This window comes from Pelodiscus sinensis, chromosome 2 (assembly GCF_052426305.1).
Source record: "Pelodiscus sinensis isolate ZL-2025 chromosome 2, ASM5242630v1, whole genome shotgun sequence".
NCBI lineage: Eukaryota > Metazoa > Chordata > Testudines > Trionychidae > Pelodiscus > Pelodiscus sinensis.
In genome coordinates this window covers 200,856,242-200,875,755 of record NC_143053.1, presented here as the reverse complement: position 1 = coordinate 200,875,755, position 19,514 = coordinate 200,856,242, and the positions used below count along the sequence as shown (strand labels likewise).

The window sequence follows — 19,514 nt, the reverse complement described above, 5'->3', positions numbered from 1 at the left end:
CTCTGTTTGTGGTATTTTCCCAAACTAATGCTACATTACTTCTCTCTCTCTTTCATTAAAAGTTTATTTTCTACACTCAGACTCTGTGCCTGCGAGTGGGGAAGCATTGCCTTCCAGAAGCGCCCGGGGAGCGTGAATTTCTCAGGCTACTGCGTGGGGCTTGAGCCAGTTCTGTATGGGATGGATGAAAAGGAACCCCTAGATATTGAATCTGGCCCTGGCTGATGCCGGTGCTGCCTGGCAGAAGGGTTACGTTTGTTTACAGTGAAAATATTTATAATAAAAATTATAAAGCAAGTTCTGTACACTTTGTATTGTACTGTAATCAAAATCAATATATTTGAAAATGTAAGAAAAAATATTTAAATAAATGGCATTCTGTTATTGTTAATGGAGCAATTAATCATACAATTAAATGTTTTAATTGTTTAGTAGCCCTAGATAAAATACAAAGTACTCTGGAAGGAATAATCTATTGCAAAAAATCTATGGATTAAATTAGGTTTGTTTAGTTTTGAGAAGAGAAGACAGATGGGACATGATAACTGTTTTCAAGTACATAAAAGGTTGTTACAAGGAGGAGGGTAGAAAATTAACCTCTGAGAATAGGACAAGAAGAAGTGGGCTTGAACTGCAGCAAGGGAGGTTTAGATTGAAGATTAGGAAAAACTTCCTAACTGTCAGGGAAATTAATCACCAAAACAGATTGCAGAGGGAGGCTGTGGAATCTCTTTATTGTCTAACCTGTTTTTAAAAACCTCCAAACACCCGTCAGGAATGGTCTACTATTATTTAGTCATGCCTTCAATGCAATGGATTGGACTAGATGACCTGCTGAGGTCCCTTCCAGTCCTATACTTCTAATTATGACAGTATAAAACAAACACACACTAATGATGTAGGATCTTATTTTCTAACAGACTGATTAGTACTAGAGCCTTATTTATTCACTGTAAGCAGTTGCAAGACAGTGAATTACTGCATTTTGTGAATTAGCAACTTAGTTCAGCCAACACAGCAAAAAAGAACAAGGATAATATATGAACAAAGCACACTTTGAGACACATTTGACAAGTGTATTTTAATTTTAATTATTTCTGTAACTTCATATTATGCTAACAGATGTCTTTTGGTATATTTTGTAAAAGTAATCACATTTTAGTTAGATAGAACATGATATCACACTATACAGTTGTTAAATCTTTGCTAAAAAGAGTTCTCCTTTACAAGATACCTATAAGTGAGGGAGGCTGATTTTACACCACACAGCACAGTATCAGATTATGTACACTGAGGACAAAATACTATTAGAATTATCTTATTAGCTTTTGATTTTTTTAACGTTAAATTTTTGAATTATATTGCAATTCAAGTAATCCCAAACAAGCACTGCTTTTATGCAAAGAAACATAATTAAGATATACATTAAAAATGAACAAAGTAACTGCAGATTCAGCAAACCTGGATAAGTCATTTCATTAGGTGAAATCAAGTAAACATAACCTAGATAACACATTGCTTAAAATCAAATCCTCAATTTCAAAGGCCAACAATATTTCTTAAAGTTATCATATAACATTCTATGAGCAAGGCGATCAATAGATTGGAGGAAAATATGTGGCACAACATGAGACGTTACAAAAACAGGACATTTCAATTTAAAAAAAATCTGCAATCATCTCAGTATGATAAATTCTAAGGGCTATACTACTTATCACTGGGAACACAGAAAAATTGTAAATTAATCTTGTTCTATAATTTCCTAATTCCTAGTGCAACTAGGACTGGGTGGAATACTGACGATATATTTTGTATCATAAATATTAATAAGATATGAAGTGTCATTTCTAGAGAAAATGAACCAGATGTTTGGGTGCAATGCAGGCATATTCTAGTGGCATAGTTCCAGTACAAAATCTGTCTAAACAATCCAGGGAGACTCATATAGAGTACACGTTACCCTACGAAAATTAAGGGCCTCAATGACTGGTTTCTGAATCTAACAAACCAAGGATTCTGCAATTTCATGTGTGCGCCCCACACTTTATAAGCCAAATTGTATATATTTAATACACTACATTTACAAGTATCATGTGTATCGTTGTGATCTTAATTTTCATTTTAGATATTCACAGATTGGTGTATACTTTATGAGCATCCCAAGTGTAATACAACTAATGCTTGTAAATGTGGTTTAATTACTGTGAAGACTGAGCCCACAGACAGAGAATTAATTTCAGTACATTTCCATTTGCTATGGGAGAGTTGCCTGTTCCAATGAAGCAGCTAACAAGCTTTTTCAAAACTCATCTTTTTCCAGTGGATACATTTTTTCCCCTTACTGTAGCGTGTAGCCATCATGCTAATTACTCTAAGCCTTGCCTGACATTTTTCTTTTTACCATATATAAATTCATTTTTTAATCGAGGCACATACACATTTGCTGTGATATTTATGCATTTAAATCTGGAAATGTATTGAGAAAGTAACAAGGTGCCTTTCAATAGAGCAAGTTTTATGGCTGTTTATAAAGGCTCATGACAAGTAGAACAGCAGGCAATTGTTACTGTGAGAAATTGATTACTTTTAGAGCATCTGTTAAAAGAAATTTACACTGCTTCAAACAACTATCATGCAGCTTAGTGAAAAAACTAATTCTCCCATCTCATTTCTACACCTGACACCCCACATCATCATCATCATCATCAGAGCATCAACAAAGGTTAAGTATGCTGCACTGAATCTAACAGATTAAGGGCTTGATCCTATCACATGCCCAGTACTCTCAACTCCTATACGATTTATGCCTCAATCCTGCAAAGCAAAGTGCACAGGACTCCCACTGAAATTAGTTGGATTCCATGAAGAAGTCATTGTAGGATTAGGCCCTTATATGGGAATTTGTGGCAGAAATTGGTAGGCGGTGCTCTCTGTACCTTAATGTAGACCCAAGTCCCTGACTGCGGAAGTCTATTTTTCTCAGGTTATAACTGATAAGTGCTATAAAATGTTTTGATTATTCATTTACATTTTAAATTATTTTTATTAACATATTTGCTCCCCTTTTGTATTTCGCTCCTCTTAAATTTTTTCAATGAAGTTTTACTATCTTGAAGACTCAGAGAACAGATTTTAAAGCTTGCTTACTAGAATACTAGATATCTGAAGTATGCTTTCCATGAGCATTTGCACTAGACATGTTGTGAAGAAAAACCTCAAGGCTTTGTCTACACTGCAGGCTTCTTGCACAAGAACTGTTTTGCACAAGAGTTTTTGCTCAAGAGCGCATCCACATTGCCATGTGCTTTTGTGCAAGAGTGTCCATGGCAGTGTGGATGCTCTCTTGCGAAAGAAAGCCCTGAGGGTCATTTTAGCCCTAGGGGTTTCTTGCACAAGAAACCCCTATTGCCTGTCCATGCTTCCTTCTTGAGCAAGAGCTCTTGTGCAAGAGGGCTTATTCTTTGTGGGGAGAGGAATAACTCTTGCACAAGAAGCCTTCTGTTCTGATGCTTTACTGTAAATGTACTTGTGCAAGAACACGCATGCAGTGTAGACATAGCCCAAATGTTCTAGTTTGTAAATAATACAAACACAAGTATTGCATTCCTACTGGACCCATCAAGACTAGCATGTAACAAAACCGAGAAAATATCTGATTATATTCCGTATCTTTGGTGTTCCCTTTTCCTCTCCCATTGTTCGTTACTCCCACAGATTAACTGTCTAAAAACTCAAAAACAATGAGAAGTCCGGGGGCACCTTAAAGATTTATTTGGGCATCAACTTCTGAGGTTCATCTGGCAAAGTGGGACTTTGCCCACAAAAGCTTATGCTCAAATAAATCAGTTAGTCTTTAAGGTGCTACAGGAACCCTTGTTGTTTTTGGGGATACAAACTAACAGGGCTACCCCTCCCTCAGACTTATCTAAAAACTCAGGCTCCAACCCTAAAATTAACACTAAACAAGCAGATCCCTGCATCCAGAGAGAGGAATTGGTCTCAAATTCAACATGCAAGTTCAATGTAAAAACAGGCCACTTGCAGATATTTTTTAAATGTTCATTATTCCTTTTTAAACTTAATATGGGTAACAACATTTTAAAACTCATACCTTCCCCTGGTATCTTTCATAAGCTGCTGCAAGTCAGCCTCCTGCTTTCTTAGGTTTCCAAATGAAGATTGACTTTCTACAAAGCCTTTTCCTCCAGCACCCAAGTTGATCTTTCCAAATGAAGTTTCAATACTTCCTCTGACAAAGTCTTCAAACTTTCCCTCGTATTTCACAAAGTCAGACTCAAAAACAACTTGAAAAACAAACAATAAAAAGTGACTAATGCAGACTTTAAAACAATAGATCCTGAAACAGTAGCAGAATTAGTTTGAAAAGCAGAAGCTTGTGGAAAATATGAACAGGTAAAATAAAGTCACGTAGCCTAACAACACTTATTTTCGTTTGTTCCGTCTTCTCCCCAATTTGCTGTTTTTCATTTTGGCATTTTAAGGAAATGTATAATTATTACAGTACTAAGTTCAAATCCTATGAGTTTACAGAGTACTACAGAAGTTTTTCCTGTCATAAATAGAACTGAGATATGACTCAACTACTGATGTTTTCAGGTATTTTCCATAATCTTGATTTGTCGCCTCATGGCCTGATCCAAAGGCCACTGACTTCCATTGATGTAAGTGGGCTTTGGGTCATGACCTCTATGCCAAAAACATAACACACTGTAAGGCACAGAACTCAAAAGCAGTAACAGTTATATGGAAGTTATAAACATAGATCACTCCATGTTACTTGTTTATGTTGAACAGTCGTCATGTCTGCCAAGAGATACTAACTTGATCCATGCTATTACCCTTTCCAGTGTTATTTTACCCTTGGTGCAACTCATGGCTTGTCTACACGATAGGGGATGAAGGGGAGGGGGCAGAGCTTGGAGGCCAGTAATGGACAGGCTCCACGGCCTGCCAGGAGTCCCAAGCCAGATTGCACAATCCGAGTTTGAGACCCCCTTCCCCCGAGCAATGTGAATAGTGTAGCTGAAGTCAATGTACTCAGAGCTACTTACCATGATGACTTTCACATATGTGAGAGACAATGGGAGAGCAATCAGCACTTGATTTATCACATCTACGCTAGAGCCCTCTCTTGCCCCTTTGCCCCGCTGAATCAACTGCTGCCCTTTCAATCCACCCTGTAGTGTAGACCTGCCCTCAATGGTGAGAATAACTATGGGAAACACAGGGAGACACACTCCATACAGGAGGAGATAACCTAGGGATAAAAAATACCTGAGCTCTACACAAGTGCTTCCACTGTTGCTACCACCACCAGATTTTCATTGGTACACATTAAAGCATAAACCAATGTACCAAGATCAGAATCAGGTCCAGACTCCTTCGCTTGTGGCCACTCAATCAAATCTAGAGTTAGTCACCTGTGAACAAATGTGTTCAGCTTTGGCCAAGGTGCCAACGAATAAACAGATAGGAAGACTGAGCTCTCCCCTGTACGCAGCTGGAGATGGACTTTCCAAATCAAGATTGAAAAATAGTGGTGGGAACCTGTGGGAAAGCTTGCATTCCTGCTACCTGCATTGTTGCTGTTTTGGGGGGCCATATAAAACCTTGTTCTAGATGGCAGCTAATTAAGCCTTTGAAACAATCAACATATTACCAAAAAAAAAAAAAAAAAAAGAAAGAAAGAAAGATTAAAAAAGCAAGGACAGCCCTCAAGACTAAATTTGTCCCAAATTCATCATATGCTCTGGTGGGGCTTGAGAACTGTGAGATGCATCTAACCTTTGGAGGGATAAAGGGCAACTGCTGAGCGTATCACAGTGCTCTCTCACCAGGAGTGCGCTATGCCTACTCAATATTACTACAGAGTGGAGCCTGATGCTGAAAGATCTCTTCAGAATGGCAAGCCATAATATGGCATGATTTAATAACACTGTCTTCAGCATTTAATCACACTACTCCCACTGGACAAGACATTTCAATGTTTAACAAACATTTTATTAGCATTGTTATTAGCTAAATGACAAGTGCAGAAAAAATCATCAGAACATCTTATATTAAAAGTGATTAATGTATGAGAACCAAAAAATAAATCCTGCAGTAACATGCTGTAAGAACTTGCTTTAATAATGGTTACAACAGATGATACTTTTCATTCTTATCTACTGCAATGTCACATAAAGATAGTTTTACCTGGTTTTATAGGTTTGTCTTCAGTAAGCACATCATTCAGCGTGACTGTCAAAAAATGGTACTTTGGTTTCTGCCAGCACCAGAGTTTCTTCTTCTTTGTTACTAAGCTCAGAAGCTGTAATTTATCTGAGTCGTTCAAGCGAGATACAGGGATCAAATCACCGCCACAGTCAGTCTCTCTTACAAAATTTTTTGTTGCTTTTGCAAACATCTTATGGAATTGTTTAATATCTGAAAGAACAAATTCCCTTTTAATATATGACTGGAAAGTATCAGTGCTTAGTTGTCCCCTTTAAAGAAGCTCAAAGTTTTAGAGAATTTCAGCATTGGTATCACTTTTTTTTTTAAATGGCCTTCCTCAAGCCAAATTAGTCTATTTCAATAAGATGGTTTATTAGATGATGAGCTTTCGTGGGCCAGACCCACTTCCTCAGATCAAATAGTGGAAGAAAATTGTCACAACCATATATTATACCAAAGGATACAGTTAAAAAAAATGAATACATATGAAAAGGACAAATCAATGCCCACAAAACAGATATTAGACAGGATCACAAAGAAAAAAGTTTCTTGCCATTTCAACCAGAAAGGACATTGTCTCAACATCTTAATTACCTGCATCCTGCTTCAAAAGCCTTTTAAGACTGCACTTGAAAGAGAATCCTCTGAACTGTTATTCATGCTAAAATTTGACACTTTACACCTGAGTCTGAATAAAGGATCTAATTATCTTACCCATTACAAAGATAGCTTCCCCAAAGATCACCTCTAATATCATTAACTCACAGACATTTACCTTCTCCCTCCTCCATCCCCCTTCTGTTCTGAAATTTGATTTGTCCTTTTCATATGTGTTCATTTTTTTAAATTGTATCCTTAGGTATATATGGTTGTGACAATTTTCTTCCACTATTTGATCTGAGGAAGTGGGTCTGGCCCACGAAAGCTCATCACCTAATAAACCATCTTGTTAATCTTTAAAGTGCTTCATAGTCCTGCATTTGGTTTCAGCTACACCAGACTAACACGGCTACATTTCTATCACTATTTCAATAAGGATTTTCTAAAAGGGAAACTAACCAACCATACAGAGAAAAACAATGAAAATGACCACAGAGTCAAGTGCACAAAGATAATTGTGAGGAAAATGGTTTTTTTTGCAGCTCTGTTTTTTTACTCCTGTGTGTTACTGTATCAATAGTTAAGGAAATATTTTCAACTTGACAGTGTTCTTTATCTCTGAAAGCTAATGCTGAAGAGTTCATCTTGAAACGTAAAATCTTGCATCTGCCCATTTCTTTTCTTTGAAGTTGTATGTTCACACATTGTTCATTAAATTATCTGTTCTGTTCCACACAGATATTACATTTGTCAATTAGAGATGCAGACCAGGGTAGGCGACAATAGACTTCAAAGCAAGGACAGAAACTCAGTGAGCATTGATGAATACTGACAGAAAAGAGACAGAAGAAAAATGCTAGAGGGGAGAGGGGACTTGGGCATACAACTTGAGTTTCATTATTAATAGGGGGAAAAGAAGAAAATATCTTTACAATAGAAACTCACCTTTCTGCTCTCTCTCCCAAAACCCTGTTTCAAATAATACTTCACGCAGTGTTAACCAATTGATGTTCAGGTATTTTCTCATGAGACCTGTAGCCTATTCTTAGTTCTATATTTAAGCTAGGTTAGTAAAAGGTATTTCCTGACTATACAAAAAAAAAAAAAAAAAAGGAATTTTAACAACATTTTAAAGTCAAATAACATTTTACCTAAAGGTCTCTCAACACTTTCATCTCAGTGGATAAAAATAAATTAAAAAAAATAAGAGATTTGTTTTTTTTAATTGGATTTTTTATAAAATGCTTTTTGAGAAAAAAAAATCAAAAGATAGTTTTAATTAAAATACAGAGCTCAAATGTCTCTGGAATAGCAATTACAAATTCTAATTCTATAGCATGAGACAATAGTTTTGTAAATGAGTTCCAATATTTCATGGATTACAGACCCAATCTTACAGGGTTTCAGAAGCTTCTGTATAGATTATTTAGGTTAATCTTTCTATCTACCCAATGACACTCAGTGCTCAGTCTAGATAGAAGATAACAGCAGATGCTTAATTTTGAAGTTCTCAAACTATAGATTTGTGTCTCCAGAGCTAACATTCTTGTTAACAGCAAAATATTATTTTAAATAAATAATATAGAGGTGAGAACAGACCTCAATTCTATTGTCTCTCTGCAAATTTATGTACACAGAGTCAATCCCTTACCTCTCTCTAAAAGTGCAAAGTTTCAAAAAGTTCAATAAATAGAATTCAATATTTTAAGTTCCTCATGTTGACCTGGCTGAAATAGTCAATTTAATTTAAAAATATTTCATTTAGCTATTTTAGTTAAGACAATTTTAACAAAAACAAATTTGATTTTAAAAAAGCTTGAACATTTAACTACATTCCAAAATTCTTATGCTTGTTTTGTTAAAATATATTTGCTGTTGAAGGAAAGTCCAGAATACATGACATCACTGTTTTAGTTAAAGTAATTTAAATGTCTGTTTGGTGATGTTCTCCTCCTCTCTTAGCATGACAAGCAAAATCCTCTCAATATTAATGATTAACCTGTAGAACTGGAGATAGTTCACCTCCCAAAGACTTCATAAATATCTGCTTTAATTACCTTTGGTAAATGAAATAACCAAACAAACTTTCATTTTCTGATATAGCTGTAAAGCTAGTCCAAAAAGTTTTCAAAATTAATCATGGTTTAAAAATGTATAGTGTGTACCTTCTAAAATATGAAATCTACATCTATCTCTGAACTGTGAAGAATATATATTATGGTTATGACAACCAACAAGAATGTGCTTTTATATAGAAAGCCTGACTAAATCGAGTCTTCCTGACTAGACATTTAAATCATTCAAATCCACCCTGACTTTCATTATAAGCCGCTATTGCAACGTACCTGGGGCCCAATCCATTCCACAATGGTAATGTTGCCACTAACTTCAGTGGCTGGTGGATCGGCCTTTGCAAGAATCTGAACAAGTTTGGAGTTCTCTCAAACTTCTCGCATCCATGCATACATACAGGTGTGCAACATACTTTCACAACATATTAAAAGACAAAAATGTTCAGCTTTGTTTGCATTTGAAAGGAAGAATCTCAACAACAAAAGGCTGGGTTTTCTGCAGATTTCTATTACAGTGAAGCTGACTTCTGGAACTAACCTGGCAAATGGTTTGTAGTGGAGAAAGAATTCCAGAGAAATTCTCATTCCCTCATCCCCTGTTTCTACTTCTCATTCCCAAGAAATTTCTCCTCTCTCTTTCAGGACACACATACTCCTGTCATTTGCATATCTTTGTACTCACCATGCTGAAATGGGGTCAGTCAGGTTTCCAGGGGCAGGCCCCCCTACATATGAAGAGGGCAGTAACTGACTTCAAAGAAGTTAATACGGAAAGTAGGTCCACTACCCACACAGGTAGAAGTACAGAAATGGATCCTAAAAATGACACCATTTAGCTAAATCTACTCTACTTCAGCCTCATCTTCTATGAATTTCAGAAGTCCCTAGCTTAATCTGAATCTCAATGGAAAAATGTATAACATTTCTCTGTTAAGAATAGTTTCTGATGTATGAAGGCCTTAAGCTTGTTTTTTCACTTCAAATTTTAAACCTATTGTTCCTAGAGATGACACTGTCTTCTTTAACTTGATGCCTACTGATCCGATCTACCTTTTTCACAGACTTTCCCTCAAACAGAATTGTTTCAAAGAGACAACTCTGGGCCCAACGGTAAAACAATGTTGTACTTGGGTTTCCTCAAAACCCTCAGATGTGCCTGTGTGGGGCAGGAGAGAGGTTCTCTTTTAATTTTCCTTTCCATTTTCTTGCTTTGAAGGTTTAAATGAAACAAATTATTGTAGACTAGTGAAAGAAACAAGCAGAGAAGAGGAGGGATGTTTTGCATACTTAACTGGAACTTGAACTAGGCCTTTAAAATAAGTCTGCACATGGGATAGGGATGGGATAGTATTTAAGGGAAACATCACTAGAAGATGCAGAGGAAAACATGTCAGATAAACTCAGTTTTTGCCCATGATGGATAGCCCATATTCTTCGGACTGTTTTTTTCTTCTGTATTTGTGCAGTGACTATCACAAGTTCAGTTCTGGTCTATGACGTGGACTTATAGGTACCACAATAGTACAGATAAATCATAGAATACTAGGACTGGAAGGGACCTCGAGAGGTCATCGAGTTCAGACCCTTGCCCTCATGGAAGGATCAAGTATTGTCTAATAGACATTTATCTAACCTACTCTTAAATATTTCCAGAGATGGAGATTCCACAACCTCCCTAGGCAATTTATTCCAGTGTTTAACCACCCTGACAGTTAGAAACTTTTTCCTAATGTCCAACCTAAACCTCCCTTGCTGCCGTTTAAACCCATAGCTTCCTGTTCTATCCGCAGAGGCCAAGATGAACAAGTTTTCTCTCTCCTCATGACACCCTTTTAGATACCTGAAAAATGCTATCATATTCCCCCACAATCTTCTCTTTTCTAAACTAAACAAACCCAATTCTTTCAGCCTTTCTTTGTAGGTGATGTTCTCTAGACCTTTAATCATTCTTGTTGATCTTCTCTGGACCCTTTCCAATTTCTCCTCATCTTTCTTCAAATGTGGTGCCCAGAACTGGACACAATACTCCAACTGAGGCCTAACCAGTGCAGAGTGGAGCAGAAGAATGACTTCTCCTGACTTGCTCACAACACACCTGTTAATGCATCCCAGAATCATGTTTGCTTTTTTTTGCAACAGCATCACACTGTTGACTCATATTCAGCTCTCTAATTCTAAAATTTCTAATTGCCCAAAGCCTTCAGCAGTGCAAGAAGGAAGGCTGAAGTGGCAGATGACAACAAAACCACAGAACATGAGAACACTGGTTACAAATTCAAGTTGCAAGTAAATACTTTAAAGGAGGGTCCCTGTGTACCAATCAAGTTTGAACAGTAGCTTGACAGTCCAAAAGAGCTGTCAGACTTTATATTTCGTTAGAAACAGCAGCAGAGAAAATATCATTTGAATTCTAACTGGGCCTGAGTCTATACTGAATTATACTAAGAAACAAGTAATCAGAAAGTGGTCACATGTAGCATGTACATTTTATTACCCTTAGAACTTATCTTAATTGCCTCCTTTTTCTGGATAACTTAAATTGAAAAAAACCCCCACCACCACCAACATTAAAGCAAATGCCCAAAAGTTAGTGGGGGAATTATTTTGAAGAAGTTCTATAGCCTGTTTCAATGGTCCCTTCCAGCCTTGAGAAGAATTCATGCAGTTAAAATCAGTCCTGAAAGGAGTTAATTTCAAGTCCAGCTCTGCCATCACTGAAAACACATGCACATTATTTAGCACTGAAAAGATTATTGTTTCCAGCCCTTATGAACTACATACAGCCTTTGTCTCTGGGCTTGTCTGCAACTGTGGTGAATTCACTACAGCAGTATAATTAAAGCTGTTGGACCCTAAAAAACACCCTAGCACGGCCGTTGTTACTAGATTGTTTTGCTTATGCCAGTCCAGCCCTTTATGGGCAGGGGCATAAGTAGGCCAAGGACTATGTATAAATAACAATAAATTAACAACAAATCCCCTCTGTAAGCCCAAGCCGTACCGTGGGCGTATCTACACAGCAGCCTGCAGGGGTTTAACCCTGGGGCGGGGATACACACACACCCCAGTGGTTAGCTGGCTTCAGACAAGCCCACCTGGAACCACCCCCAGAATGTCCCCACGCGTGGCCTCCGCAATGGAGCTGCAGCCCGGCTGGCGCCGCAGACCGGAGCGGGGCGCGGGCAGGGAGCAGCAGCTCCTCGCCCCCGGTCTCGCTGCCGCACAAAGGCAGAGCGCGGGAGGGCGGCGGCTTGGGCGGAGCCTTTGCAGAGGACGCGGGGCCTGCGGGGCCGGTACTCACCGCCAGCAGCACAGCCTCCCCGGGAGCTGCGTGCCGGGCCGAGGGAGCGGGGAGGGAAGCAGCCTGCCCGCACACCTGGCACGGGGAGGCTCCCTGGCTGCAGCGGCCGAGGGGGCTGGGAGAGACACGCGTCGGCCGGCTCCCTGGGGAGAGAAGGGCGGGCCCGGACCGGGGAGTTTCTTGCCTGGGTGTGGCGCGCGATCAGCTGAAACGGGAGGGGACTGAGCAGCTGCTGAAGAGGAGGGAACTGCCCAGCCCGCGGAGATTTCTCTCTGCAGGCCAGGGGACGCGGCTCCTGCAACAGGCCGGGGACCTGAAGCCCTTGGAGCACAGAGCCAGGGAGGATGGAGAGAGGCTGTTCTCAGCAGTGACAGATGGCAGAACAAGGAGCAATGGTCACACGTTACAGTGGGGGAGGTCTAGGTTGGATATTAGGAAAAACTATTTCACTAGGAGGGTGGCGAAGCACTGGAATGGGTTACCTAGGGAGGCGGTGGAGTCTCCATCCCTAGAGGTGTTTGTCTTGGCTTGACAAAGCCCTGGCTGGGATGATTTAGTTGGGATTGGTCCTGCCTTGGGCAGGAGGCTGGACTCACTGACCTCCTGAGTCTCTTCCAGCTCTGTGGTTCTACATGTGCTCTGAAAAGGCCATGCCTGCCCTTGCCGTGCTCCATGGAGCATTTCCGTAGGATGCATGGCTCAGCGTGGCACATTTTCCCCACCTGTGGGGACGGTCTGCAGGAGAGCTATGTGAAACCCTGAGAGAGGAGCCCCAGTGGCAGTTCCACCAACTCAGTAAGGCCCCCATCCTGCAGAGGCTTGCATGTGAAATTACTACTGGCCTACCCCTTAGACGGCACAGAGAAGTTTGCTTACAGAATCGGGCCTAAAACCTGGTCCACAAATTACATCAACCTCCCTACAATTCACAAGGCTGTGAAAGTGGGACTAGTTAGACCAGTGGTTCCCAAACTTTTTGGCATCACGCCCCCTTTTTGATTATTGAGAAACACTCATGCCCCTCTTCCCCCCCCCCCCAGCAACAAAACTTGTGCAAAAAAAGGAACTGATGGGGGCTGAAAAACAAAAATAGTACAGGGATTGCTATTGCGCCCCCCCCCCCCCCGAAATCCCCCCCCCGAAATTCCTTCACACACACCAGTTTGGGAACCCATGAGTTAGACTGACCATCCAAAACTACTTTATTGACCTATCTACTGCCTCTTGGAGAAGTGGATTAACTATTTCCATAGAAACTCTTTTCATTGGTGAAGCATCCACACTGCAGAGCTACAGGGGCACAGCAGAAGCTGTGCTGCCATTGTGTAGACACAGGACAAATACAAGAACTAGGGATGTTAAATTGTGTTTAATTGGCTAATCGAGTAGTCGATGAAATTTCCATTGACTACTCTATTAGTCAATGGGGGGGGGGAATGTAGTCATAGTGGAGTTAGCTCCCACCCCCCTGTGGCTCTGCCTTTTAAATGTATTATAAGAGCTTTCCAGTTTCCTCCCAGTACCCCTGCTCCGCCTCTACCTCCCCTGCTCCATCTCCCTGGTGGAGATGGTGCAGGGGGGAACTGGCTTTTAAGCTGCACCATCAACTCCTGTCTTTCCCTTCCCCTCTCCCCTCTTTGCTGCCTCTCTCTGATAGAAAAAATTAAACAACAAAGTCAAGGAGCACCTTAAAGACTAACAAAATATGTAGATGGTATATTTTGTTAATAAGGTGCTATTAGATTATTCGTTTAAGTTTTTCTAGTTACAGACTAACTTGGCTACCCCTCTGAAGCTTTATCTTTCTGATAGAGGCAGCAAGGGGAGGGAAGCGACTTGTAGAGTCACTACTCGACTACCCAATAAGCATATGCTTATCAAGTAGTCGACTAGTTGCTTATCCCTTACATCCCTATACAAGACTAAGGACAAGTAGAGAGGATGGATGAATGGAGAAGTCAGCTATTTTGCAGAATTCAGATGTGAGGGATTGGACTGGATAATTCTGGGTATTAACTCTATGCCTTTATCTTTGCTGACACAAAGGAGGTGTTTTTACATCAAGATGCTTAGTATTTTGTTGTAAAATCCAAAGGCACTTGGTGTGTTTTTATTTTGGGATAATAACTGATGTATATGAACTATTCCACTGTTAAACTTAGTGGAGACAAGGCATTATCATGAAGTTGATGGAGCAAGATCAGTCAAAGGCAGGGTGTATAGTGCTGACCTCACCTAACTACCTCCTGATAGACTACAAGTGCCCTGCCTCCCCTGAAGATTTTACAGAGAGATAACCATTGTCTGTTAGCTACCTTGCTGTAAAAACAAAGAGATAAACAAAAATCACCTGTGTGTCATCAGCATAGACAAAGGGTAAGTCACTTGTCCTATTCGTATCTGGTTTAACTTACTAGTTATCTAAAAATCTGCTGGAAGTTCAATGGCCCAGTTCTCCAGGTTGTCTTTATCTCATAAGATGCCATCACAATTGGCAGTTGTCACACCTAGCAGAGTCCAAGGACTGTGTGACTCATGGAGCTTGAATTACCTTCCAGTTTTGAGAAGTAGCCCTTCCATAACATGCTGGAGGCCTGATTTGTCTAGATGGTTGGGGGAAGCCTGTTCTGTTATTTACTTTGCTTGTTTAGTCTCTAGTGCAATCCAATTAATCTTTCCTGAGAATTAAGAGATATCAATTTATAACATTAATTTAGGTCCACTCTCTAATCTAGCCCCCCAATCTACAGCAGGCCTGCCCACAAGGGACAAAAGAGGAAGTCGCCCTGGGAATCAGTCTTTCAAAGGGGCGTGGAGCTCCTACGCACCAGCATGCCTACTGTAGCACCAGTGGAGTCCTGGGCCCCTTTGAATTGATGCCAGAGCTTTGAGGCCTGGAGGGGTGCCTCAGCGCTGCATTCTGGGTGCCATGAAGGGCTGACTTCCCTAAGCCCTGCCCCTTCTGCCCTTGGCCCTGCCCTTCCGGGGTGGTACATAACCAGGACACCCCGCATGCCTTGCTAGGGATGTAAGTGACTAGTCAGCTGTCTGATAAGCAAAGCGGATAGTTGACTAGGCACTCTTCCCCCTTGCTGCCTCTATCAGAGGGAGCAAGAGGGTGGAGAGCAGGAGCCGGGGCTGGGGACAGTCAGCTTAAAAGCTGGTCGTCCCCCCCAGCACAATCTCCAGGGGGCAGGAGAGGTAGAGGGGTAGTAGGACGGGGCGCAAGCCTGGAATCAACTGATTCCCCGCTCGTGCTCAGTCACAGCTGCTATGCCTCTGCTTTTTGAATGTATTAAGAGCCTGCCGGCTTTTAATACACTTAAAAAGCAGAGCTGCAGCAAGATTAGCTCCTAGGGCCGGGAGCTAACCCCACTGCCGCTATCCTGCTTATTGACTAATTGACTAGTGAAAATTGGCTTATGAATATGCATAACTTGAAGATGCTTTAGGCAAAATGCATCAAGTAACATTTTCAAAATGATGATCTGAATGTGTATATTCTATTTCTGAGCATAATATGAAGTATAAACCTGTTTTATTAATTTAAGGCCAAGTCTACCCTGGCACTTTACAGTGCAGTAATTTTCTGGCCTCAATTGCCTGGGGCCCACCCACCCTTAGGCTGAAGCACGGATCCCTGCTCCCACACTCAAGCAGTTGACAGACACACAACAGGCAACTCGGACCTGTGCTACCAGCTTGCCCCTTTCCCTCGAGGGCAGCACCGTGCCTCACAGACCCCTCCCCCCCCCGGAACTCAACATCCTCCCGATTCTGTATGGCCAGAGCCCCGTGCAGCCCTACCAGCAGCACAGCACCCTGCTCACCAACTCTGCCTAGTGCCACCTGCCCACAGCCTCACCCTAACTGCCCCACACCCCATTCTCTAGCTCCTAATGCACACACCTTTCCTGCCACCTCTCACAGCCCAACACCTCCCTGCCCCCAGACTCTCCTAGGCTACATCTACACTGCACAGTTACTTCAGAATAAGCTATTCCGGAATGGTTATTCCAAAATAGCTTATTTCAAAATAACACATCTACACTGCAGGGAAGCCCCAAAATTAGTCTGATGCAGGGTTCCCTAATGTAGATGTGCTATCTTGCTTTAGAGCCCCAGGAGGAATAACTTAGAATGGCCTTGGTGAGGGGCTATTTCCAAATAGCAGAAGTGGAGCGTCTACCCACCTTATTTCGAAATAGCTATTTCAGAGTAAGTGTTATTCTTCACAGAATGAGGTTTACAGAAGTCTGAATAAGCCGTCTGTTATTTCAAAATTATTTTGAAATAATGAAATTGCTCTATAGACACTCGCATAGTTATTTTGGAATAACGGCCGTTATTCTGAATTAACGCTGCTGTGTAGACACATCTCTAGACACCTACTTCCTCTCACTCTGCCTCATGGCTGCACTTATTGGCCCTGCTGGGAGGTCACTGTCGGCTGGGACTGGATCTGGAGCTGGGAAATCGCTCCAGTCCCTTAGGCACTTAATTGTAGGTATATATTTTTAATTTTTTAGCCATTTAATGTTCTAATAATGCAATGTGTCTTTTTAATGGGTGCTCAGTCAACAATATTATTTTGAATGTGCGTACTGCGTAGTTCTGATTGATTGCCATTGAACTCACTTAAATCCAAGCAATTTTACCAGGAATCCCGTGTCGGCACAGGGAAATATGGCCACCCCGATCATAGGAGTCTTTCAAAGAGAGTCTGCCTGCCACGTTCTGAACCTCTTGAGAGTGTGCTGGACAAATAGCTGAAGCATACAGGCCATTGTATAGAGCTGCATTAAAGAGATACATTACTAGCTGAACCAGAAGAAAAATGTAAATGTGGCCCGTGTGACAAGACTGAACAACATTCAGGACAGGATTGAACCCAATTGGTGACATCACCCAAATGAAAAAACAAAAAAAGCAAAAGGAGATGAAATGAGGTAAGCTGGTTGAAAAAGTAAAGTCACAAAATTGCACCAGTGGATATTTCACCTCTAAGTAGTGACCCCATAGAGCATAAGGACAAAGCAGTATGAAGTGAAAACTCAAAAGTGTTTAAATGTTCCTCAAATCATGCCTCTGCATGAGAATCCTCTGACATTGTCTGAGCAAAGTGAAGCAAATAAGATTTAAAAGCCACCAGGTGTCAGTATTGTAGAACTTACTTCTTTTTGCCCACTTAATGCTATAGCTTATATTTTATACAAATGTATGACATGGATTTATTTTTTAGTCACTGACAGGACAATAGGATGTAAGCACAAAATTAGCTGCAAAGGGAAATTTCTTAGAGACAGAAAATGGTCAGTTCTGTAGATCTCTGGCATGACTTAACTTCTCTTTCATCCTTTAATTATGTGTGTGTATGTGTTGATACCTACTCTATAGGAGTACTATTGTCATTCTGTGAGGCATATCAATCTGCATCTGTGCCTGTTAGAGAATAATTAATGTATATGCTGCCTGTTTTTTTTCTAGGTAAGACTGTAAGAAGTTTTGCAGTGCTCTCTGTGGATCCATTTTAGGCCTTTTTAGCCATCAAATTGGCTGGAGAAGACTTCACAGAGAAATTTGGAGTAGTGCTCTGTTCTCGCACAGCTAAATCAAAGCGTAATGTTTGAAAACTAGAGGACAATATTATTGGAAACCAAATTGATCATAGCATTGTTTTGTTAACATAATGAATAATAAGAGCGTATTGGGATAAAAAATATACTTGATGGAATTCCCATTTTAAAAAAATTACTAAAGAAAATTACCCCAAAAATTTTAACTATCCCTTTTTTGAAGAAATCCAAAATAAAAATTAACTTCAGAAAAATAACGCTGTGTTTTTGGAAAAGGCAATCATTTAAATAAAAATGAAAATGTACATACTTTATTTTAAAAAAATAAATTGAGTTAAGGACCTGAGCAACTCTGGGTATATCTACTAGTCTTAAATAAAGCAAAAGAAGTAGCTATGAAGACCTTTTATGTAGGTCTTACATAAACTTTAAAAAATTCAAAAGTATTTAAGTATTTTTGAAAATATACTGGATTAAAATTTGCAACCAAACTTTTTGTAGTGTCTGTAAATAGTATAAGCAATTAGTTTTTTTCTTTCTTCTTTTGTCTTTGCTTCCTATACACATAAATGATTAACACATTAATGCCATGTCTACACAAGGAAATTATTTCAAAATAACTAAATTTGAAATAACTCCTGAAATAACAAAATTGAAATAGCATCTCCCCAGTAGGAGGAGCCTCAAAATTAGTCCAAGGCAGGCTCCATTATTATGGACACACTACAGAGCCCAAGGAAGCACCAGGGAGTAATTACTTCAAATTACTCTGGTGAGTAGTTATTTCAGTATTGCAGCAGTGGGGTGTCTACACTAATGCTGTTTCAAAATAATTATTTCAAAATAAGCATTACTCCCCGAGCAAAGCAGAAGTACAGATTTTGAAATAAGAGATATGGTAGTGCAGACATTCCACTTACTATTTCAGAATAACTTCTTAGTGTAGACCAGGGCTAATTAATTTGGTACAGTTCACAGGGATTTTGTTAATTACATCATCATGTGGCATCAGGGGCAGATTTAAAGCTAAAGGTCATTGGGCAGAAGAACCAGGGAGAATAGGTTGTGCTCAGAGTGATATTTGGGGGGTGATTATTTGCTTTTCCAATTTCCAACAGAGTTATTTGGTCACAGAAAGTAGAGCAGTGGCTGCTGTTAAGAAGCTCATGCCCTCTGCAGATTGGACCAGGACTGGAAGAAAGAATCTTCTTCTCAACAACCTGGTAAGTACTCTCCAGGGATATTCTGGCTGACCTGACCCTCTTTCTTTCTTGCACAAACAAGAAAACCACAAACAAGCTCAGTTCCTGACTGGTGGACACATGCAGTTTGGGCAGTATTTTCCAAATAGCCCACTAAACTTGAATGCAACTGCTCAATTCACCAGACCCATTTGTGTAGGTATTGTATTGGTAAGTGGAAGCTAGTTTTAGAAACTTACCATTGTGTCTTTTTTCCATTTTTCTGTTCATTCCTCCTCTCTCCCTCTCCCTCCCCCCCAGGATCCTGGTCTCCCTCTTCCTTCCCCCAGCTTCCTCAATGCCATTTAATTTTTCCTCTAGAGAAAATTGGAATTCCCATTCTGTGGGAGACTCCAAAATTTCATTCCTGAACAGAAACCAAAATTCTGAAATTTCCCACAGAAAGAGAATTCAAAAAATTAGTTTAGAAAACTTAAAAACAGCATTAGACCTTTCAGCAATGTCACCAGGGCTGCCTGAGTTGCCA

At 40.2% G+C, this 19,514-nt stretch overlaps 1 protein-coding gene across 5 annotated transcripts in view; it reads right to left on the bottom strand.

Annotated features, from left to right (window-relative positions):
• GSDME (gasdermin E) overlaps positions 1-12,390 on the bottom strand; it is a 38,990-nt gene extending 26,600 nt beyond the window's left edge. Inside the window, exons 1-5 of one of the 5 annotated variants that reach the window (XM_075922184.2) lie at positions 12,211-12,349; positions 9,183-9,321; positions 7,783-7,925; positions 6,217-6,447; positions 4,112-4,304 (exon numbers count right to left, since the gene is read on the bottom strand). In XM_075922184.2, the coding sequence (XP_075778299.2) occupies positions 4,112-4,304; positions 6,217-6,447; positions 7,783-7,864 (506 nt within the window). In that variant the 5' untranslated portion in view covers positions 7,865-7,925; positions 9,183-9,321; positions 12,211-12,349. Of the gene's footprint in view, positions 1-4,111; positions 4,305-6,216; positions 6,448-7,782; positions 7,926-9,182; positions 9,322-11,910; positions 11,935-12,004; positions 12,154-12,210 lie in introns of those variants that run through there. The other 4 variants (XM_075922185.2, XM_075922186.2, XM_075922188.2 and 1 more) reach the window with 4 other exon arrangements.
• Positions 12,391-19,514: the final 7,124 nt, after the last annotated feature.